Raw genomic sequence first — 26,612 nt, forward strand, 5'->3', positions numbered from 1 at the left:
ACTGCAGGGATTCATAAATCTCAACTTGATGCTTTCACTACTGAAGGGATTCATAAATCTCGACTTGATACTTTCACTACTGCAGGGATTCATGAATCTCAACTTGATACTTTCACTACTGCAGGGATTCATAAATCTCGACTTGATACCTTCACTACTGCAGCGATTCATAAATCTCGACTTGATGCCTTCACTACTGCAGCGATTCATGAATCTCGTCTTGATACTTTCACTACTGTAGGGATTCATAAATCTCGACTTGATACTTTCACTACTGCAGGGATTCATGAATCTCGACTTGATACTTTCACTACTGCAGGGATTCATAAATCTCGTCTTGATACTTTCACTAACGCAGGGATTCATAAATCTCGACTTGATACTTTCACTACTGCAGGGATTCATAAATCTCGACTTGATACTTTCACTACTGCAGGGATTAATAAATCTCGACTTGATGCTTTCACTACCGCAGGGATTCATAAATCTCGACATCATACTTTCACTACTGAAGGGATTCTTGAATCTCGACTTGATACTTTCACTACTGCATGGATTCATGAATCTCGACTTGAAGCTTTCACTACTGCAGGGATTCATAAATCTCGACTTGATACTTTCACTACTGCAGGGATTCATGAATCTCAACTTGATACTTTCACTACTGAAGGGATTCAAAAATCTCGTCTTGATACTTTCACTACTGCAGGGATTAATAAATATCGTCTTGATACTTTCACTACTGAAGGGATTAATAAATCTCGACTTGATACTTTCACTACTGCAGGGATTCATAAATCTCGACTTGAAGCTTTCACTACTGCAGGGATTCATAAATCTCGTCTTGATACTTTCACTACTGCAGGGATTCATAAATCTCGACTTGATGCTTTCACTACTGCAGGGATTCATAAATCTCGACTTGATACTTTCACTACTGCAGGGATTCATAAATCTCGACTTGATACTTTCACTACTGCAGGGATTCATAAATCTCGACTTGATGCTTTCACTACTGCACGGATTCATAAATCTCGACTTGATACTTTCACTACTGCAGGGATTCATAAATCTCGAGTTGATACTTTCACTACTGCGGGGATTCATCAATCTCGACGTGAAGATTTCACGACTTGCAGGGATTCATAAATCTCGACATGATACTTTCACTACTGCAGGGATTCATAAATCTCGACTGGATACTTTCACTACTGCAGGGATTCATGAATCTCTACTTGATGTTTTCACTACTGCTGGGATTCATAAATCTCGACTTGATACTTTCACGACTTGCAGGGATTCATAAATCTCGACTGGATACTTTCATTAGTGCAGGGATTCATAAATCTCTACTTGATGCTTCCACTACTGCAGGGATTCATGAATCTCGACTTGATACTTTCACTACTGCAGCGATTCATGAATCTCAACTTTATACTTTCACTACTGCAGGGATTCATAAATCTCGACATGAAGCTTTCACTACTGCAGGGATTCATGAATCTCGACTTTATACTTTCACTACTGCAAGGATTCATAAATCTCGACTTGATGCTTTCACTACTGAAGGGATTCATGAATCTCGTCTTGATACTTTCACTACTGCAGGGATTCATAAATCTCGACTTGATACTTTCACTACTGCAGGGATTTATAAATCTCGACTTGATACTTTCACTACTGCAGGGATTTATAAATCTCGTCTTGATACTTTCACTACTGCAGGGATTCATAAATCTCAACTTGATACTTTCACTACTGCAGGGATTCATAAATCTCGTCTTGATACTTTCACTACTGCAGGGATTCATAAATCTCGACTTGATACTTTCACTACTGCAGGGATTCATGAATCTCGTCTTGATACTTTCACTACTGCAGGGATTCATAAATCTCGACGTGATACTTTCACTACTGCAGGGATTCATATTCTTTGGGGTCTTTCGGTAATAAAATCGTAACAATTTCACGACGTTTCTATCGCCACTCAAGCAATCGTCATCAGGTGAGAGATGCTAAGGTGTGGGAGTTATAAAGGTTTGAGACGGGTGTGGACCCACTGCCCAGTGGCCTGGGCTAGATATGAAATTTGCTTGTAAATGTAGAAGTTATTAGGGGTTATTAGGCGATGTTAGGGGTTATTATAAGTTATTAGGGGTTATTAGGAGTTATTAGGGGTTATTATAAGTTATTAGAGGTTATTAGAATTTAAATCTTTCACTACTGTCGGGATTAATAAATCTCGACTTATTAGGGGTTGTATAAGTTATTGGGGGTTATTAGAATGTATTCGGGGTTATTATAAGTTATTTGAAGTTATTTGAAGTTATTCGCAGTTCTTTGAAGTAATTTGAAGTTATTTTAAGTTATTAAAAGTTATTTGAAGTTATTTAAAGCTGTTTGAAGTTATTTGATGTTATTTGAAGTTCATTTCAAGTGATTAAAAGTTACTTGAAGCTATTTGAAGTTTTTTTTTTTTTAAGTCATTAGGGGTTATTAGCTCTGAACCTACCAGCATATTTGGTCAATGCAGACGTGATTCCTTTTCTAAAAGTTTCACTTTAGTGTTTGAACATCTTAACAAAGTTGTTTTTGTTGGCAGAAAAAAGGTGAAAACCTACATCATCATTCTTCTTCTTCTTGGTTATTTCGGTAAAGTCACCACGGTAGAATGGAAATAAAATAATACGAATAAAACAAAATAAGACGATAAAATTACCACGACGTTTCGGCCACAACACAAGTTAGCCTTCTTCAGGTGAAGGAACAGAACTGTCTGGACGACTTCGAAGCGCTGTTCCTTGCGCCTGAAGAAGGCTTACTTGCGTTGTGGCCGAAACGTCGTGAGAATTTCATTCGATTACCTTTTATATTTTTTTTTTATAATTTTTACTTTATTATTTCCCTTCTACCGTGGTGGTGGTGGCGGTGGTGGTGGTGTTGGTGGTGGAGGTGGTGGTGGTGGTGGTTGTGGTGGGGGTGGTGTTGGTGGTGGTGGTGGGGGTGGTGGTGGTGGAGGTGGTGGGGGTGGTGGTGGTGGTGGTGGTTGTGGTGGGGGTGGTGGTGGGGGTAGGGGTGGTGGTGGTGTTGGTGGTGGAGGTGGTGGTGGTGGTGGTGGTGGTGGTGTTGGTGGTGGAGGTGGTGGGGATGGTGTTGGTGGTGGTGGTGGTGTTGGCGATGGAGGTGGTGGTGGTGGTGGGGGTGGTGGTGGTGGGGGTGGTGGTGGGGGTAGGGGTGGGGGTGGTGGTGTTGGTGGTGGAGGTGGTGGTGGTGGTGGTGGTGGGGGTGGTGGTGGTGGGGGTGGAGGTGGTGGTGGTGGTGGTGTTGGTGGAGGTGGTGGTGTTGGTGGTGTTGGTGGAGGTGGTGGTGTTGGTGGTGTTGGTGGAGGTGGTGGTGTTGGTGGAGGTGGTGGTGTTGGTGGTGGAGGTGGTGGGGGTGGTGTTGGTGGAGGTGGTGGTGGCGGTGGCGGTGGTGGTGGCGGTGGTTCTGGTGGTGACTTTTACCGAAAAAACCAAGAAGATTAATCCCTGCAGTCAGTCGAAAAAAGCTTTCAAATCATTCTTGATTTGAAGTTCCCGGTGATGGCACCGGGGACAAGATCACGGAGTCCCGATCGCCACGCAAGCCAACAGTCCTCAGGCGGGAGAATCAGACGGCGGAATCAGACTGCTGCTGCTGCTGCCATCGGAACGTCACGATGATGATGACGACGACGATGACGACGATGTTCCACCCACGTGACTTTCAGCGAAAGACCTACGAGAGTGACAATTCGAAGATTTTGACCGCGGCGAAGGAGGGCCCCCGTGGGATGGAGCTCAACTCACCGGCGTCAGCAGCTGCACGAGGAGCGTTGGGATGGACAGAAGCGATGGACTTCATTCATGCCACCAGGTGGAGGTCGCAAATGACAGCTCAGAGAAACTTGAGACCCACAGAGACCCACAGAGACCCATAGAGACCCACAGAGACCCAGAGAGACCTACAGAGACCCACAGAGACCCACAGAGACCCATAGAGACCCACAGAGACCTACAAAGACCCACAGAGACCCATAGAGACCCACAGAGACCCACAGAGACCCATAGAGACCCACAGAGACCCACAGAGACCTACAGAGACCCACAGAGAGCTACAGAGACCCACAGAGACCCATAGAGACTCACAGAGACCCACAGAGACCCATAGAGACCCACAGAGACTCACAGAGACCCATAGAGACCCACAGAGACCCATAGAGACCCACAGAGACCCACAGAGACTCACAGAGACCTACAGAGACAGACAGAGACACACAGAGACCTACAGAGACCCACAGAGACCCACAGAGACTCACAGAGACTCACAGAGACCCACAGAGACCTACACAGACCTAGAGAGACCCATACTCATAGAGACCCATAGAGATCCATAGAGACCCACAGAGACCCACACAGACCTACAGAGACTTACAGAGACCCACAGAGACCTACAGAGACCCACAGAGACCTACAGAGACCCATACTCATAGAGACACACACAGACCCATACTCATAGAGACCCATAGAGATCCATAGAGACCCACAGAGACCCACAGAGAACTACAGAGACCCACAGGGACCCAGAGAGACCCATAGAGACCAACAGAGACCTACAGAGACTTACAAAGACACACAGAGACCCACAAAGACCTACAGAGACTCACAGAGACCTACAGAGACCCACAGAGACCCACAGAGACTTACACAGACCCGCAGAGACCCATAGAGACCTACAGAGACCCACAGAGACCCACAGAGACCCATAGAGACCCAGAGAGACCCATAGAGACCTACAGAGACCCACAGAGACCCACAGAGACCCATAGAGACCCACAGAGACCCATAGAGACCCACAGAGACTTACAGAGACCAACAGAGACCCATAGAGACCAAAAAAGACCTACAGAGACCCACAGAGACCTACAGAGACGCACAGAGATTTACAGAGACCCACAGACACCCACAGAGACCCACTGAGACCCACAGAGACCCATAGAGACCCACAGAGACTTACAGAGACCCACAGAGACCCATAGAGACCAACAGAGACCTACAGAGACCCACAGAGAACCATAGAGACCTACAGAGACACACAGAGACTTACAGAGACCCACAGAGACCCACAGAGACCCATAGAGACCAACAGACACCTACAGAGACCCACAGAGAGACCTACAGAGACCCACAGAGACCCACAGAGACCTACAAAGACCCATAGAGACCCACAGAGACCCACATAGACCCACATAGACCTACAGAGACTTACAGAGACCCACAGAGACCGAAAGAGACTTACAGAGACCCACAGAGACCCATAGAGACCAACAGAGACCTACACAAACCCAGACTCATAGAGACCCACACAGACACATACTCATAGACACACACAGACCCATACTCATAGAGACACACACAGACCCATGCTCATAGAGACACACACAGACCCATACTCATCGAGACCCACAGAGACCCAGACTCATAGAGACCCACACAGACCCATACTCATAGAGACACACACAGAGACCCATACTCATAGAGACTCACACAGACCTATACTCATAGAGACACACACAGACCCATACTCATAGAGACACACACAGACCCATACTCATAGAGACACACAGAGACCCATACTCATAGAGACCCACACAGACCCATACTCATAGAGACCCACAGAGACCCATACTCATGAAGACACACACAGACCCATACTCATAGAGACCCACAGAGACACACAGAGACTCATAGGGACCCACAGAGACCCACAGAGACACACAGAGACTCATAGAGACACACAGAGACTCATAGAGACCCACAGAGACACACAGAGACACACAGAAACCCACAGAGATACACAGAGACCCATACTCATAGAGACACACACAGAGATACACAGAGACACACAGAGACCCACAGAGACACACAGAGACTCCTAGAAACCCACAGAGACCCACAGAGACCCACAGAGACACACAGAGACCCACAGAGACCCACAGAGACACACAGATACCCACAGAGACACACAGAGACTCACAGAGACCCACAGAGACACACAGAGACTCACAGAGACACAGAGACCCACAGAGACACACAGAGACCCACAGAGACACACAAAGACCCACAGAGACACACAGAGACACACAGTGACCCACAGAGACTCACAGAAACACAGAGACCCACAGAGACACACAGAGACCCACAGAGACACACAGAGACTCCTAGGAACCCACAGAGACCCACAGAGACCCACAGAGACACACAGAGACCCACAGAGACACACAGAGACCCACAGAAACCCACAGAGACACACAGAGACACACAGAAACCCACAGAGACACACAGAGACACACAGAAACCCACAGAGACACACAGAGACCCACAGAGACACACAGAGACCCACAGAGACACACAGAGACTCACAGAGACACAGAGACCCACAGAGACACACAGAAACCCACAGAGACACACAGAGACTCACAGAGACACAGAGACCCACAGAGACACACAGAGACCCACAGAGACACACAAAGACCCACAGAGACACACAGAGACTCACAGAGACACAGAGACTCACAGAGACACAGAGACACACAGAGACTCACAGAGACACACAGAGACCCACAGAGACCCACAGAGACTCATACTAAAACTAACCTGTGTTTATGTTACCAGCTGTCAGGCCCCGCTCTGTGTCTCTTGTTCAGATTGGCGACCTGGCCATCACACGTTACAGCTGATCAACCAAGGTGGCTCATTGTCGTCAGCATCATCATCATCATCACGTGGGAATTTGGAGCGGCAGTCCAAATACTCCAAGCGCGTGACAGGGATTCCATACGTGGAGGGGAAAACCGGAGGGCCGGGAGAAAAATCCACGTGGCCACGGGGACAGAGACACTCAGAGACTCCACATTTACAGCAGCAGCACACCAGGCGAGGTAGTCAACATCTCATAACCACCGTGATGATGATGATGAGAGAGAGACACTCAGACTCCACATCTACAGCAGCAGCAGACATCGTGAGGATCGGGATGGAACCCACGACCTCCTGTACACCTGGCGAGGTAGTCAACATCTCATAGCCACCGTGATGATGATGAGACACTCAAACTCCACATCTACAGCAGCAGCAGCAGGCGTCGTGAGGATCGGGATCTAACCCACGACCTCCTGTACACCGGGCGAGGTAGTCAACATCTCATAGCCACCGTGATGATGATGATGAGAGAGACACTCAGACTCCACATCTACAGCAGCAGCAGCAGGCATCGTGAGGATCGGGATCTAACCCACGACCTCCTGTACACCGGGCGAGGTAGTCAACATCTCATAGCCACCGTGATGATGATGATGAGAGAGACACTCAGACTCCACATCTACAGCAGCAGGCATTGTGAGGATCGGGGTAGAACCCACGACCTCCTGTACACCGGACGAGGTAGTCAACATCTCATAGCCACCGTGATGATGATGGTGATGATGTTGATGGTGATGATGATGATTGCACACCGAGTCTCTCGTCACACAATCATGATGATGACGATGATTGCACACCGAGTCACTTGTCACACAATGATGATGATGATGATGACGATGATTGCACACCGAGTCTCACGTCACACAATCATGACGATGATGATGACGATGATGATGACGATTGCACACCGAGTCTCTCGTCACACAATCATGATGATGATGATTGCCCACCGAGTCTCTCGTCACACAATCATGATGACGATCATGATGATTGCACACCGAGCCTCTCGTCACGCAATCATGATGATGATGATGATTGCACACCGAGTCTCTCGTCACAAAATCATGATGATGATGACGATGATGATTGCACACCGAGTCTCTCGTCACACAATCATGATGATGACGATGATGACGATGATTGCACACCGAGTCTCTCGTCACACAATGGTGATGATGATGATGATTGCACACCGAGTCTCTCGTCACACAATCATGATGATTGCACACCGAGTCTCTCGTCAGACAATCATGATGATGATGACGATGATGATGATTGCACACCGAGTCTCTCGACACACAATCATGATGATGATGATTGCACACCGAGTCTCTCGTCACACAATCATTATGATGATGATGATTGCACACCGAGTCTCTCGTCACACAATCATGATGATTGCATACCGAGTCTCTCGTCACACAATCATGATGATGACGATGATTGCACACCGAGTCTCTCGTCACACAATGATGATGATAATCATGATGATGACGATGATGATTGTACACCGAGTCTCTCGTCACACAATCATGATGATGATGACGATGATGATTGCACACCGAGTCTCTCGTCACACAATCATGATTATGACGATGATGACGATGCTGACGATGATTGCACACCGAGTCTCTCGTCACACAATAATGATGATGATTGCACACCGAGCTCTCATCACACAATCATGATGATGATGATTGCACACCGAGTCTCTCGTCACACAATCATGATGATGATGATGATTGCACACCGAGTCTCTCGTCACACAATAATGATGATGATTGCACACCGAGTCTCTCGTCACACAATCATGATGATTGCACACCGAGTCTCTCGTCACACAATCATGATGATGACGATGATTGCACACCGAGTCTCTCGTCACACAATCATGATGATGACGATGATGATGATGATGACGATGATGATAACGATGATTGCACACCGAGTCTCTCGTCACACAATCATGATGATGATAATCATGATGATGACGATGATTGCACACCGAGTCCCTCGTCACACAATCATGATGATGATGACGATGATGATGATGATTGCACACCGAGTCTCTCGTCACACAATCATGATGATGATGATGACGATGACGATGATTGCACACCGAGTCTCTCGTCATACAATCATGATGATGACAATCATGATGATGATTGCACACCGAGTCTCTCGTCACAATCAGAATCTTTATTCATTTCGACTGCAGCAGGAGGAGGGAATCCGAAGTGCCATGAAGCTCTTCGTCACGTGATGTTCAAGTACGGGGCACGGGGTCAGACATTGAGAACAACAACAATAAACAACAACAACAACAATAAACAACAACAACAATAAACAACAATAAACAACAATAAACAATAAACAACAATAAACAATAAACAACAATGAACAACAACAATAAACAACAACAAACATTAACAATAAACAACAACAACAACAATGAACAACAATAAACAACAACAAACAACAACAATAAACAACAACAATAAACAACAATAAACAATAAACAACAATGAACAACAACAATAAACAACAACAAACATTAACAATAAACAACAACAACAATAAACAACAATAAACAACAATAAACAACAATAAACAATAAACAACAATGAACAACAACAATAAACAACAACAAACATTAACAATAAACAACAACAACAATAAACAACAATAAACAACAATAAACAATAAACAACAATGAACAACAACAATAAACAACAACAAACATTAACAATAAACAACAACAACAATAAACAACAATAAACAACAATAAACAACAATGAACAACAACAATAAACAACAACAATAAACAACAATAAACAACAACAACAATAAACAACAATAAACAACAACAATAAACAACAACCAAAAACAACAATAAACAACAACAATAAACAACCAACAATACTCAATAATACTCAACAATAACAAACAACAAACATCAACAACAAACAACAACAACCAACAACAACCAACAACAACAATAAACAACAACAACAATAAACAACAATAAACAACAATAAACATCAACAACAACAAACATCAACAATAAACATCAACAATAAACAACAACAACAATAAACATCAACAATAAACAACAACAATAAACAACAATAAACAAACAACAACAACAAACAACAACAACCAACAACAACCAACAACAACAACGCACAAAAATAAACAGCAACAACAATAAACAACAATAGACAACAAACAACAACAACAACAGGGTGACTCTGAGTGTGTGTAGGAGGGTGACTCTGAGTGTGTGTAGGAGGGTGACTCTGAGTGTAGGAGGGTGACTCTGAGTGTGTGAAGGAGGGTGACTCTGTGTGTGTGTAGGAGGGTGACTCTGAGTGTAGGAGGGTGACTCTGTGTGTGTGTAGGAGGGTGACTCTGAGTGTAGGAGGGTGACTCTGTGTGTGTGTAGGAGGGTGACTCTGAGTGTAGGAGGGTGACTCTGAGTGTAGGAGGGTGACTCTGTGTGTAGGAGGGTGACGCTGTGTGTGTGTAGGAGGGTGACTCTGAGTGTGTGTAGGCGGGTGACTCTGAGTGTAGGAGGGTGACTCTGTGTGTGTGTAGGAGGGTGACTCTGAGTGTGTGTAGGAGGGTGACTCTGTGTGTGTGTAGGAGGGTGACTCTGAGTGTAGGAGGGTGACTCTGTGTGTGTGTAGGAGGGTGACTCTGTGTGTAGGAGGGTGACTCTGTGTGTGTGTAGGAGGGTGACTCTGTGTGTGGGTAGGAGGGTGACTCTGAGTGTGTGTAGGAGGGTGACTCTGAGTGTGTGTAGGAGGGTGACTCTGTGTGTAGGCGGGTGACTCTGAGTGTAGGAGGGTGACTCTGTGTGTGTGTAGGAGGGTGACTCTGTGTGTGTGTAGGAGGGTGACTCTGTGTGTGTGTAGGAGGGTGACTCTGTGTGTAGGAGGGTGACTCTGAGTGTGTGTAGGAGGGTGACTCTGAGTGTGTGTAGGAGGGTGACTCTGTGTGTAGGAGGGTGACTCTGAGTGTAGGAGGGTGACTCTGTGTGTAGGAGGGTGACTCTGTGTGTGTGTAGGAGGGTGACTCTGAGTGTGTGTAGGAGGGTGACTCTGTGTGTAGGAGGGTGACTCTGTGTGTAGGAGGGTGACTCTGTGTGAGTGTAGGAGGGTGACTCTGTGTGTGTGTAGGAGGGTGACTCTGTGTGTGTGTAGGAGGGTGACTCTGTGTGTAGGAGGGTGACTCTGAGTGTAGGAGGGTGACTCTGTGTGTGTGTAGGAGGGTGACTCTGTGTGTGTGTAGGAGGGTGACTCTGTGTGTGTGTAGGAGGGTGACTCTGTGTGTAGGAGGGTGACTCTGAGTGTGTGTAGGAGGGTGACTCTGAGTGTGTGTAGGAGGGTGACTCTGTGTGTAGGAGGGTGACTCTGAGTGTAGGAGGGTGACTCTGTGTGTAGGAGGGTGACTCTGTGTGTGTGTAGGAGGGTGACTCTGAGTGTGTGTAGGAGGGTGACTCTTTGTGTGGGTAGGAGGGTGACTCTGAGTGTGTGTAGGAGGGTGACTCTGTGTGTAGGAGGGTGACGCTGTGTGTAGGAGGGTGACTCTGAGTGTAGGAGGGTGACTCTGAGTGTAGGAGGGTGACTCTGAGTGTGTGTAGGAGGGTGACTCTGTGTGTAGGAGGGTGACTCTGTGTGAGTGTAGGAGGGTGACTCTGTGTGTGTGTAGGAGGGTGACTCTGTGTGTGTGTAGGAGGGTGACTCTGTGTGTAGGAGGGTGACTCTGTGTGTAGGAGGGTGACTCTGAGTGTGTGTAGGAGGGTGACTCTGAGTGTGTGTAGGAGGGTGACTCTGAGTGTAGGAGGGTGACTCTGAGTGTGTGTAGGAGGGTGACTCTGTGTGTGTGTAGGAGGGTGACTCTGTGTGTAGGAGGGTGACTCTGAGTGTAGGAGGGTGACTCTGAGTGTAGGAGGGTGACTCTGTGTGTGTGTAGGAGGGTGACTCTGTGTGTAGGAGGGTGACGCTGTGTGTAGGAGGGTGACTCTGAGTGTGTGTAGGCGGGTGACTCTGAGTGTAGGAGGGTGACTCTGTGTGTGTGTAGGAGGGTGACTCTGTGTGTGTGTAGGAGGGTGACTCTCTGTGTGTAGGTAGGAGGGTGACTCTGTGTGTGTGTAGGAGGGTGACTCTGTGTGAGTGTAGGAGGGTGACTCTGTGTGTAGGAGGGTGACTCTGTGTGTGGGTAGGAGGGTGACTCTGAGTGTGTGTAGGAGGGTGACTCTGAGTGTGTGTAGGAGGGTGACTCTCTGTGTGTAGGTAGGAGGGTGACTCTGTGTGTGTGTAGGAGGGTGACTCTGTGTGTGGGTAGGAGGGTGACTCTGTGTGTGTGTAGGAGGGTGACTCTGTGTGTAGGTAGGAGGGTGACTCTGTGTGAGTGTAGGAGGGTGACTCTGAGTGTAGGAGGGTGACTCTGAGTGTGTGTAGGAGGGTGACTCTGTGTGTAGGAGGGTGACTCTGTGTGAGTGTAGGAGGGTGACTCTGAGTGTGTGTAGGAGGGTGACTCTGAGTGTGTGTAGGAGGGTGACTCTGTGTGTAGGAGGGTGACTCTGTGTGAGTGTAGGAGGGTGACTCTGTGTGTGTGTAGGAGGGTGACTCTGTGTGTGTGTAGGAGGGTGACTCTGTGTGTGTGTAGGAGGGTGACTCTGAGTGTGTGTAGGAGGGTGACTCTGAGTGTGTGTAGGAGGGTGACTCTGAGTGTAGGAGGGTGACTCTGAGTGTGTGTAGGAGGGTGACTCTGTGTGTGTGTAGGAGGGTGACTCTGTGTGTGTGTAGGAGGGTGACTCTGTGTGAGTGTAGGAGGGTGACTCTGTGAGTGGGTAGGAGGGTGACTCTGTGTGTGTGTAGGAGGGTGACTCTGTGTGAGTGTAGGAGGGTGACTCTGTGTGTAGGTAGGAGGGTGACTCTAAGTGTAGGAGGGTGACTCTGTGTGTGTAGGAGGGCGACTCTGTGTGTAGGAGGGTGACTCTGAGTGTGTGTAGGAGGGTGACTCTGTGTGTGTGTAGGAGGGTGCCTCTGTGTGTAGGAGGGTGACTCTGTGTGTAGGAGGGTGACTCTGTGTGTGTGTAGGAGGGTGACTCTGTGTGAGTGTAGGAGGGTGACTCTGAGTGTGTGTAGGAGGGTGACTCTGTGTGTGTGTAGGAGGGTGACCCTGTCTGTAGGAGGGTGACTCTGAGTGTAGGAGGGTGACTCTGAGTGTAGGAGGGTGACTCTGAGTGTAGGAGGGTGACTCTGTGTGTAGCAGGGTGACTCTGAGTGTAGGAGGGTGACTCTGTGTGTGTGTAGGAGGGTGACTCCGAGTGTGTGTAGGAGGGTGACTCTGTGCGTGTAGGAGGGTGACTCTGTGTGTGTGTAGGAGGGTGACTCTGTGTGTGTGTAGGAGGGTGACTCTGTGTGTGTGTAGGAGGGTGACTCTGTGTGTGTAGGAGGGTGACTCTGTGTGTGTGTAGGAGGGTGACTCTGTGTGTGTGTAGGAGGGTGACCCTGTCTGTAGGAGGGTGACTCTGTGTGTGTGTAGGAGGGTGACTCTGAGTGTAGGAGGGTGACTCTGTGTGTAGGAGGGTGACTCTGAGTGTAGGAGGGTGACTCTGAGTGTAGGAGGGTGACTCTGAGTGTAGGAGGGTGACTCTGTGTGTGTGTAGGAGGGTGACTCTGAGTGTAGGAGGGTGACTCTGTGTGTGTAGGAGGGTGACTCTGAGTGTAGGAGGGTGACTCTGTGTGTGTGTAGGAGGGTGACTCTCTGTGTGCTAGTGAAGGTTGACTCCGTACGAGTGGTGGAGCAAGTGAAGGACTCTCCGGCCAGGGTCCACCACCAGGTAGCTGAACGTCTGGGGGTGAGGAGTGGCGCCGGGGTAGACGCACCGGCCCTGCTCATCCTGACAACAACAACAACAATCACAACAACAACAACAATCACAACAACAATCACAACAACAACAATCACAACAACAATCACAACAACAACAATCACAACAACAATCACAACAACAATCACAACAAACACAACAACAATCACAACAACAATCACAACAACAATCACAACAACAATAACAACAACAATAACAATCACAACAACAACAACAACCACAACAACAACAATCCTCACAGCAACAACAATCACAACAACAAACACAACAACAAACACAAAAACAACAACAACCATTTTATGGTCGAAACGTCGTGAGAATTTTTATTGTTTTATATATGTTTTATTATTTTATTGTTTCCCTTCAACGTGACTTTACCGAAAGAAGTAAGAATATGAATAACAACAACCATAACAAGCACATCAACCACAACATCAACCACCACAACCACCACAACCACAACAGCAGCCACCACAACATCCACAACAACAAAAACCACCACCACATCAACCACAACAACAACAACCACCACAACAACCACCACAACAACAACCACCACAACAACCAGAACAACAATGCATGGGGGTGATTATGAGTCGTTGATTATGGTGGGAATGTGAGGCCTTAATCCAGCAGCAGATAAATCATGGCTGATGTGTTGAAGACGTGGAGGGTGATGATGGCTGTGGTGTAACAGGCATCATGATGTGTGTGTGTGTAGTCACTCACGAAGGCTGGTGTGTTGTAGACGTGGGGGGTGATGATGGCTGTGGTGTAACAGGCAGCAGTATGTGTGTGTAGTCACTCACGAAGGCTGATATGTTGTAGACGTGGAGGGTGAAGATGGCTGTGGTGTAACAGGTAGCAGTATGTGTGTGTGTAGTCACTCACGAAGGCTGATCTGACGATGAGGGTGATGATGGCTGTGGTGTAACAGGCATCAGGATGTGTGTGTGTGTAGTCACTCACGAAGGCTGATGTGTTGTAGACGTGGGGGGTGATGATGGCTGTGGTGTAACAGGCAGCAGTATGTCTGTGTGTGTAGTCACTCACGAAGGCTGATGTGTTGTAGACGTGGAGGGTGAAGATGGCTGTGGTGTAACAGGTAGCAGTATGTGTGTGTGTAGTCACTCACGAAGGCTGATATGTTGTAGACGTGGAGGGTGAAGATGGCTGTGGTGTAACAGGCAGCAGGATGTGTGTGTGTGTGTAGTCACTCACGAAGGCTGATATGTTGTAGACGTGGAGGGTGAAGATGGTTGTGGTGTAACAGGCATCAGTATATGTGTGTGTGTGTAGTCACTCACGAAGGCTGATGTGTTCTAGACGTGGTGGGTGAAGATGGCTGTGGTGTAACAGGCAGCAGTATGTGTGTGTGTGTAGTCACTCACGAAGGCTGATGTGTTGTAGACGTGGAGGGTGATGATGGCTGTGGTGTAACAGGCAGCAGTATGTGTGTGTGTGTGTGTAGTCACTCACGAAGGCTGATGTGTTGTAGACGTGGGGGGTGAAGATGGCTGTGGTGTAACAGGCAGCAGTATGTGTGTGTATGTAGTCACTCACGAAGGCTGATGTGACGATGAGGGTGAAGATGGCTGTGGTGTAACAGGCAACATGTGTGTGTGTGTGTGTAGTCACTCACGAAGGCTGATGTGTTGTAGACGTGGAGGGTGAAGATGGCTGTGGTGTAACAGGCAGCAGTATGTGTGTGTGTAGTCACTCACGAAGGCTGATGTGACGATGAGGGTGAAGATGGCTGTGGTGTAACAGGCAACATGTGTGTGTGTGTGTGTAGTCACTCACGAAGGCTGATGTGTTGTAGACGTGGAGGGTGAAGATGGCTGTGGTGTAACAGGCAGCAGTATGTGTGTGTGTGTAGTCACTCACGAAGGCTGATGTGTTGTAGACGTGGAGGGTGATGATGGCTGTGGTGTAACAGGCAGCAGTGTGTGTGTGTGTAGTCACTCAAGAAGGCTGATGTGACGATGAGGGTGATGATGGCTGTGGTGTAACAGGCATCAGGATGTGTGTGTGTGTAGTCACTCACGAAGGCTGATGTGTTGTAGACGTGGAGAGTGAAGATGGCTGTGGTGTAACAGGTAGCAGTATGTGTGTGTAGTCACTCACGAAGGCTGATGTGACGATGAGGGTGATGATGGCTGTGGTGTAACAGGTAGCAGTATGTCTGTGTGTGTGTAGTCACTCACGAAGGCTGATATCTTGTAGACATGGGATGTGATGCGCAGCTGTCCTGATCGGGGGTCTTTGTGGACGCTGGACACGGTGAGACACACACAGAGACACGGTGAGACACACACAGAGAGACACAGTGAGACACACACACAGAGACACAGTGACACACACAGAGACACAGTGAGACACACACAGACACACGGTGAGACACACACACAGAGACACAGTGATACACACACACAGAGACACAGTGAGACACACACAGAGACACAGTGAGACACACACAGAGATACAGTGAGACACACACACAGAGACACAGTGAGACACACACACAGAGACACAGTGAGACACACACACAGACACAGTGAGACACACACACAGAGACACAGTGAGACACACACACAGAGACACAATGAGACACACACACAGAGACACAGTGAGACACACACAGAGACACAGTGAGACACACACACAGAGACACGGTGAGACACACACACAGACACAGTGAGACACACACAGAGACACAGTGAGACACACACACAGAGACACAGTGAGACACACACACAGAGACACAGTGAGACACACACAGAGACACAGTGAGACACACACAGAGACACAGTGAGAAACACGCACAGAGACACAGTGAGACACATACAGAGACACAGTGAGACACACACAGAGACACGGTGAGACACACACACAGAGACACGGTGAGACACACACAGAGACAGAGTGAGAGACACACACAGAGACACAGTGATACACACACACAGAGACACAGTGAGACACACACAGAGACACAGTGAGACACACACACAGAGACACAGTGAGACACACACAGAAACACAGTGACACACAGTGAGACACACACAGAGACACGGTGAGACACACACAGAGAGACACAGTGAGACACACACACAAAGACACCGTGAGACACACACAGAGACACAGTAAGACACACACACAGAGACACAGTGAGACACACACACAGAGACACAGTGAGACACACACACACAGCCACAGTGAGACACACACAGAGACACAGTAAGACACACACACAGAGACACAGTGAGACACACACACAGACACATTGAGACACACACACAGAGACACAGTGAGACACACACAGAGACACAGTGAGACACATACAGAGACACAGTGAGACACACACAGACACAGTGAGACACACACAGAGACAGTGAGACACACAGAGACACAGTGAGACACACTCAGAGACACAGTGAGACACACACAGAGACACAGTGAGACACACACACAGAGACACAGTGACACACACACAGAGACACAGTGAGACACACACAGAGAGACACAGTGAGACACACACACAGAGACACGGTGAGACAAACACAGAGAGACACAGTGAGACACACACAGAGACACAGTGAGACACACACAGAGACACAGTGAGACACACACAGAGACACAGTGAGACACACACAGAGACACAGTGAGACACACACAGAGACACAGTGAGATACACACACACAGAGACACAGTGAGACACACACACAGAGACACAGTGAGACACACACAGAGACACAGTGAGACACACACACAGAGACACAGTGACACACACACACAGAGACACAGTGAGAAACACACACACAGAGACACAGTGAGACACACACAGAGACACAGTGAGACACACACAGAGACACAGTGAGACACACACAGAGACACGGTGAGAAACACACAGAGACACAGTGAGACACACACAGAGACACAGTGAGACACACACAGAGACACAGTGAGGCACACACACAGAGACACAGTGAGACACACACAGAGACACAGTGAGACACACACACAGAAACACAGTGAGACACACACAGAGACACAGTGAGACACACACAGAGACACAGTGAGACACACACACAGAGACACAGTGAGACACACACACAGAGACACAGTGAGACACACACAGAGACACAGTGAGACACACACAGAGACACGGTGAGACACACACACACAGAGACACAGTGAGACACACACAGAGACACAGTGAGACACACAGAGACACGGAGAGACACACACAGAGACACAGTGAGACACACACAGAGACACAGTGAGACACACACACAGAGACACAGTGAGACACACACACAGAGACACAGTGAGACACACACACAGAGACACAGTGAGACACACACAGAGACACAGTGAGACACACACAGAGACACAGTGAGACACACACACAGAGACACGGTGAGACACACACAGAGACAAGGTGAGACACACACACAGAGACAGTGAGACACATACAGAGACACAGTGAGACACACACAGAGACACAGTGAGACACACACAGAGACACAGTGAGACACACACAGAGACACAGTGAGACACACACAGAGACACAGTGAGACACACACAGAGACACGGTGAGACACACACACACAGAGACACAGTGAGACACACACAGAGACACAGTGAGACACACACACACAGAGACACAGTGAGACACAAACACAGAGACACAGTGAGACACACAGAGACACAGTGAGACACACACAGAGACACAGTGAGACACACACACAGAGACACAGTGAGACACACACACAGAGACACAGTGAGACACACACACACAGACACAGTGAGACACACACAGAGACACAGTGAGACACACACACAGAGGCAGTGAGACACACACAGAGACACAGTGAGACACACACACAGAGACACAGTGAGACACAAACACAGAGACACAGTGAGACACACAGAGACACAGTGAGACACACACAGAGACACAGTGCGACACACACACAGAGACACAGTGAGACACACACAGACACAGTGAGACACACACACACAGAAACACAGTGAGACACACACAGAGACACGGTGAGACACACACACAGAGACACAGTGAGACACACAGAGACACAGTGAGACACACACATAGACACAGTGAGACACACCCACAGAGACACGGTGAGACACACACACACAGAGACACGGTGAGACACACACACAGAGACACAGTGACACACAAACAGAGAAACAGTGAGACACACAGAGACACAGTGAGACACACACAGAGACATAGTGAGACACACACACAGAGACACAGTGAGACACACACACAGAGACACGGTGAGACACACACAGAGACACAGTGAGACACACACAGAGACACAGTGAGACACACACACAGAGGCAGTGAGACACACAGAGAGACACAGTGAGACACACACAGAGGCAGTGAGACACACACAGAGACACAGTGAGACACACACAGAGGCACAGTGAGACACACGCACAGAGACACAGTGAGACACACACAGAGACACGGTGAGACACACACACAGAGACACAGTGAGACACACACAGAGACACAGTGAGACACACACACAGAGACACAGTGAGACACACACACAGACAGTGAGACACACACACAGACACAGTGAGACACACACAGAGACACAGTGAGACACACACACACAGACACGGTGAGACACACACAGAGACAGTGAGACACACACAGAGACACAGTGAGACACACACAGAGGCAGTGAGACACACACAGAGACACAGTGAGACACAGACACAGAGACACAGTGAGACACACACAGAGACACGGTGAGAAACACACACAGAGACACAGTGAGACACACACACAGACACATTGAGACACACACAGAGACACAGTGAGACACACAAAGACACGGTGAGACACACACAGAGACACAGTGAGACACACACACAGAGACACAGTGAGACACACACACACAGCCACAGTGAGACACACACACAGAGACACAGTGAGACACACACAGAGACACAGTGAGACACACACAGAGACACAGTGAGAAACACGCACAGAGACACAGTGAGACACACACAGAGACACAGTGAGACACATACAGAGACACAGTGAGACACACACAGACACAGTGAGACACACACAGAGACAGTGAGACACACAGAGACACAGTGAGACACACTCAGAGACACAGTGAGACACACACAGAGACACAGTGAGACACACACACAGAGACACAGTGACACACACACAGAGACACAGTGAGACACACACAGAGAGACACAGTGAGACACACACACAGAGACACGGTGAGACACACACAGAGAGACACAGTGAGACACACACAGAGACACAGTGAGACACACACAGAGACACAGTGAGACACACACAGAGACACAGTGAGACACACACAGAGACACAGTGAGACACACACAGAGACACAGTGAGACACACACAGAGACACAGTGAGATACACACACAGAGACACAGTGAGACACACACAGAGACACAGTGAGACACATACAGAGACACAGTGAGACACACACAGACACAGTGAGACACACACAGAGACAGTGAGACACACAGAGACACAGTGAGACACACTCAGAGACACAGTGAGACACACACAGAGACACAGTGAGACACGCACACAGAGACACAGTGACACACACACAGAGACACAGTGAGACACACACAGAGAGACACAGTGAGACACTCACACAGAGACACGGTGAGACACACACAGAGAGACACAGTGAGACACACACAGAGACACAGTGAGACACACACAGAGACACAGTGAGACACACACAGAGACACAGTGAGACACACACAGAGACACAGTGAGACACACACAGAGACACAGTGAGACACGCACAGAGACACAGTGAGATACACACACACAGAGACACAGTGAGACACACACACAGAGACACAGTGAGACACACACAGAGACACAGTGAGACACACACACAGAGACACAGTGACACACACAGAGACACAGTGAGACACACACAGAGACACGGTGAGAAACACACAGAGACACAGTGAGACACACACAGAGACACAGTGAGACACACACAGAGACACAGTGAGGCACACACACAGAGACACACACAGAGACACAGTGAGACACACACACAGAAACACAGTGAGACACACACAGAGACACAGTGAGACACACACAGAGACACAGTGAGACACACACACAGAGACACAGTGAGACACACACACAGAAACACAGTGAGACACACACAGAGACACAGTGAGACACACACAGAGACACGGTGAGACACACACACAGAGACACAGTGAGACACACACAGAGACACAGTGAGACACACAGAGACACGGTGAGACACACACAGAGACACAGTGAGACACACACAGAGACACAGTGAGACACACACACAGAGACACAGTGAGACACACACACAGAGACACAGTGAGACACACACACAGAGACACAGTGAGACACACACAGAGACACAGTGAGACACACACAGAGACACAGTGAGACACACACACAGAGACACGGTGAGACACACACAGAGACAAGGTGAGACACACACACAGAAACAGTGAGACACATACAGAGACACAGTGAGACACACACAGAGACACAGTGAGATACACACACAGAGACACAGTGACACACACACACACACAGACACAGTGAGACACACACAGAGACACAGTGAGACACACACAGAGACACGGTGAGACACACACAGAGACACAGTGAGACACACACAGAGACACAGTGAGACACACACAGAGACACAGTGAGACACACACAGAGACACAGTGAGACACACACAGAGACACGGTGAGACACACACACAGAGACACAGTGAGACACACACAGAGACACAGTGAGACACACACACACAGAGACTCAGTGAGACACAAACACAGAGACACAGTGAGACACACAGAGACACAGTGAGGCACACACAGAGACACAGTGAGACACACACACACAGAGACACAGTGAGACACACACACAGAGGCAGTGAGACACACACAGAGACACAGTGAGACACACACACAGAGACACAGTGAGACACAAACACAGAGACACAGTGAGACACACAGAGACACAGTGAGACACACACAGAGACACAGTGCGACACACACACAGAGACACAGTGAGACACACACAGACACAGTGAGACACACACACAGAGACACGGTGAGACACACACACAGAGACACAGTGAGACACACAGAGACACAGTGAGACACACACACAGAGGCAGTGAGACACACACAGAGACACAGTGAGACACACACATAGACACAGTGAGACACACCCACAGAGACACGGTGAGACACACACACACAGAGACACGGTGAGACACACACACAGAGACACAGTGACACACAAACAGAGAAACAGTGAGACACACAGAGACACAGTGAGACACACACAGAGACATAGTGAGACACACACACAGAGACACAGTGAGACACACACACAGAGACACGGTGAGACACACACAGAGACACAGTGAGACACACACAGAGACACAGTGAGACACACACACAGAGGCAGTGAGACACACACAGAGACACAGTGAGACACACAGAGGCAGTGAGACACACACAGAGACACAGTGAGACACACACAGAGGCACAGTGAGACACACGCACAGAGACACAGTGAGACACACAGAGAGACACGGTGAGACACACACACAGAGACACACTGAGACACACACAGAGACACAGTGAGACACACACACAGAGACACAGTGAGACACACACACAGACAGTGAGACACACACACAGACACAGTGAGACACACACAGAGACACAGTGAGACACACACACAGAGACACGGTGAGACACACACAGAGACAGTGAGACACACACAGAGACACAGTGAGACACACACAGAGGCAGTGAGACACACACAGAGACACAGTGAGACACACACACAGAGACACAGTGAGACACACACAGAGACACGGTGAGACACACACACAGAGACACAGTGAGACACACACACAGAGACACAGTGAGACACACACAGAGACACAGTGAGACACACACACAGAGACACAGTGAGACACACACACAGACACATTGAGACACACACACAGAGACACAGTGAGACACACAAAGACACGGTGAGACACACACAGAGACACAGTGAGACACACACACAGAGACACAGTGAGACACACACACAGACACATTGAGACACACACACAGAGACACAGTGAGACACACACACAGAGACACAGTGAGACATACACACACAGACACATTGAGACACACACACAGAGACACAGTGAGACACACACAGAGACACAGTGAGACACATACAGAGACACAGTGAGACACACACACAGACACAGTGAGACACACACAGAGACACAGTGAGACACACACACAGAGGCAGTGAGACACACACAGAGACACAGTGAGACACACACACAGACACAGTGAGACACACACAGAGACAGTGAGACACACACACAGAGACACAGTGAGACACACACAGAGACACAGTGAGACACACACACAGAGACACGGTGAGACACACACAGAGACACAGTGAGACACACAGAGACACAGTGAGACATACACAGAGACACAGTGAGACACACACACAGAGACACAGTGAGACACACACAGAGACACAGTGAGACACACACCCACAGAGACACAGTGAGACACACACAGAGACACAGTGAGACACACACACAGAGACACAGTGAGACACACACAGAGACACGGTGAGACACACACAGAGACACAGTGAGACACACAGAGACACAGTGAGACACACACAGAGACACAGTGAGACACACACAGAGACACAGTGAGACACACACAGAGACACAGTGAGACACACACACAGAGACACGGTGAGACACACACACAGAGACACAGTGAGACACACACAGAGACACAGTGAGACACACACACACAGAGACACAGTGAGACACACACAGAGACACAGTGAGACACACACACACAGAGACACGGTGAGACACACCCACAGAGACACAGTGAGACACACACAGAAACACAGTGACACACACAGAGACACAGTGAGACACACACACAGAGACACAGTGAGACACACACAGAGACACAGTGAGACACACACAGAGACACAGTGAGACACACACAGAGACACAGTGAGACACACACAGAGACACAGTGATACACACACAGAGACACAGTGAGACACACACACAGAGACACAGTGATACACACACAGAGACACAGTGAGACACACACAGAGACACAGTGAGACACACACAGAGACACAGTGAGACACACACAGAGACACAGTGAGACACACACAGAGACACAGTGAGACACACACCAAGATACACAGTGAGACACACACACAGAGACACAGTGAGACACACACAGAGACACAGTGACACACACAGAGACACAGTGAGACACACACAGAGACACAGTGAGACACACACAGAGACACAGTGAGACACAGTGAGACACACAGTGAGACACACACACAGAAACACAGTGAGACACACACAGAGACACAGTGACACACACAGAGACACAGTGAGACACACACACAGAGACACAGTGATACACACACAGAGACACAGTGAGACACACACAGAGACACAGTGAGACACACACAGAGACACAGTGAGACACACACAGAGACACAGTGAGACACACACAGAGACACAGTGAGACACACACCAAGATACACAGTGAGACACACACACAGAGACACAGTGAGACACACACAGAGACACAGTGAGACACACAGAGACACAGTGAGACACACACACACAGAGACACAGTGAGACACACACAGAGACACAGTGAGACACAGTGAGACACACAGTGAGACACACACACAGAAACACAGTGAGACACACACAGAGACACAGTGAGACACACACAGAGACACGGTGAGACACACACAGAGACACAGTGAGACACACACAGAGACACGGTGAGACACACACAGAGACACAGTGAGACACACACAGAGACACGGTGAGACACACACAGAGACACAGTGAGACACACACAGAGACACAGTGAGACACACACAGAGACACAGTGAGACACACACACAGACACAGTGAGACACACACAGAGACACAGTGAGACACACACACAGAGACACGGTGAGACACACACAGAGACACAGTGAGACACACACAGAGACACAGTGAGACACACACACAGAGACACAGTGAGATACACACACAGAGACACAGTGAGACACACACAGAGACACAGTGAGGCACACACACAGAGACACAGTGAGACACACACAGAGACACCGTGAGACACACACACAGAGACACGGTGAGACACACACAGAGACACAGTGAGACACACACACAGAGACAGAGTGAGACACACACAGAGACACAGTGAGACACACACAGAGACACGGTGAGACACACACAGAGACACAGTGAGACACACAGAGACACAGTGAGACACACACAGAGACACAGTGAGACACACTCAGAGACACAGTGAGACACACACACAGAGACACGGTGAGACACACACACAGAGACACAGTGAAACACATACACAGAGACACAGTGAGACACACACAGAGACACAGTGAGACACACACACAGACACAGTGAGACACACACACAGATACACAGTGAGACACACACAGAGACACAGTGAGACACACACAGAGACACAGTGAAACACACACAGAGACACAGTGAGACACATACAGAGACACAGTGAGACACACACAGAGACACAGTGAGACACACACACAGAGACACAGTGAGACACACACAGAGACACAGTGAGACACACACAGAGACACAGTGAGACACACACAGAGACACAGTGACACACACACACAGAGACACAGTGAGACACACACAGAGACACAGTGAGACACACACAGAGACACGGTGAGACACACACAGAGACACGGTGAGCCACACACACACAGACACAGTGAGACACACACAGAGACACAGTGAGATACACACACAGAGACACAGTGAGACACACACAGAGAGACACAGTGAGACACACACACAAAGACACATTGAGACACACACACAGAGACGCAGTGAGACACACACAGAGACACAGTGAGACACATACACAGAGACACAGTGAGACACACAGAGACACAGTGAGACACACACAGAGACACGGTGAGACACACACAGAGACACGGTGAGACACACACACAGAGACACGGTGAGACACACACAGAGACACAGTGAGACACACACAGAGACACAGTGAGACACACACAGAGGCAGTGAGACACACACACAGAGACACAGTGAGACACACACAGAGACACGGTGAGACACACACACAGAGACACAGTGAGACACACACACACAGAGACACGGTGAGACACACACACAGAGACACGGTGAGACACACAGAGACACAGTGAGACACACACACAGAGACACAGTGATACACACACACAGAGACACAGTGAGACACACACAGAGACACGGTGAGACACACACACAGAGACACAGTGAGACACACACAGAGACACAGTGAGACACACACACACAGAGACACAGTGAGACACACACAGAGACACAGTGAGACACACACAGAGATACAGTGAGACACATACACAGAGACACAGTGAGACACACACACAGAGACACAGTGAAACACACACAGAGACACAGTGAGACACATACAGAGACACAGTGAGACACACACAGAGACACAGTGAGACACACACACAGAGACACAGTGAGACACACACAGAGACACAGTGAGACACACACAGAGACACAGTGAGACACACACAGAGACACAGTGACACACACACACAGAGACACAGTGAGACACACACAGAGACACAGTGAGACACACACAGAGACACGGTGAGACACACACAGAGACACGGTGAGCCACACACACACAGACACAGTGAGACACACACAGAGACACAGTGAGATACACACACAGA

General features: G+C 48.7%; 1 protein-coding gene across 1 annotated transcript in view; it reads right to left on the reverse strand.

Annotated features, from left to right (window-relative positions):
* Positions 1 to 13,453: 13,453 nt before the first annotated feature.
* LOC142923414 (uncharacterized) overlaps positions 13,454 to 26,612 on the reverse strand; it is a 28,992-nt gene continuing 15,833 nt past the window's right edge. The window contains exons 4-5 of the mRNA XM_076064502.1: positions 15,891 to 15,957; positions 13,454 to 13,692 (exon numbers count right to left, since the gene is read on the reverse strand). Of these exons, the coding sequence (XP_075920617.1) occupies positions 13,564 to 13,692; positions 15,891 to 15,957 (196 nt within the window). The 3' untranslated portion in view covers positions 13,454 to 13,563. The remainder of the gene's footprint in view (positions 13,693 to 15,890; positions 15,958 to 26,612) is intronic.

The sequence above is a fragment of the Petromyzon marinus genome, unplaced genomic scaffold, assembly GCF_048934315.1.
Source record: "Petromyzon marinus isolate PM22_M1 ecotype Great Lakes invasive population unplaced genomic scaffold, UKy_Petmar_22M1.pri1.0 PM_Scaffold_499, whole genome shotgun sequence".
Classification (NCBI taxonomy): Eukaryota; Metazoa; Chordata; class Hyperoartia; order Petromyzontiformes; family Petromyzontidae; genus Petromyzon; species Petromyzon marinus.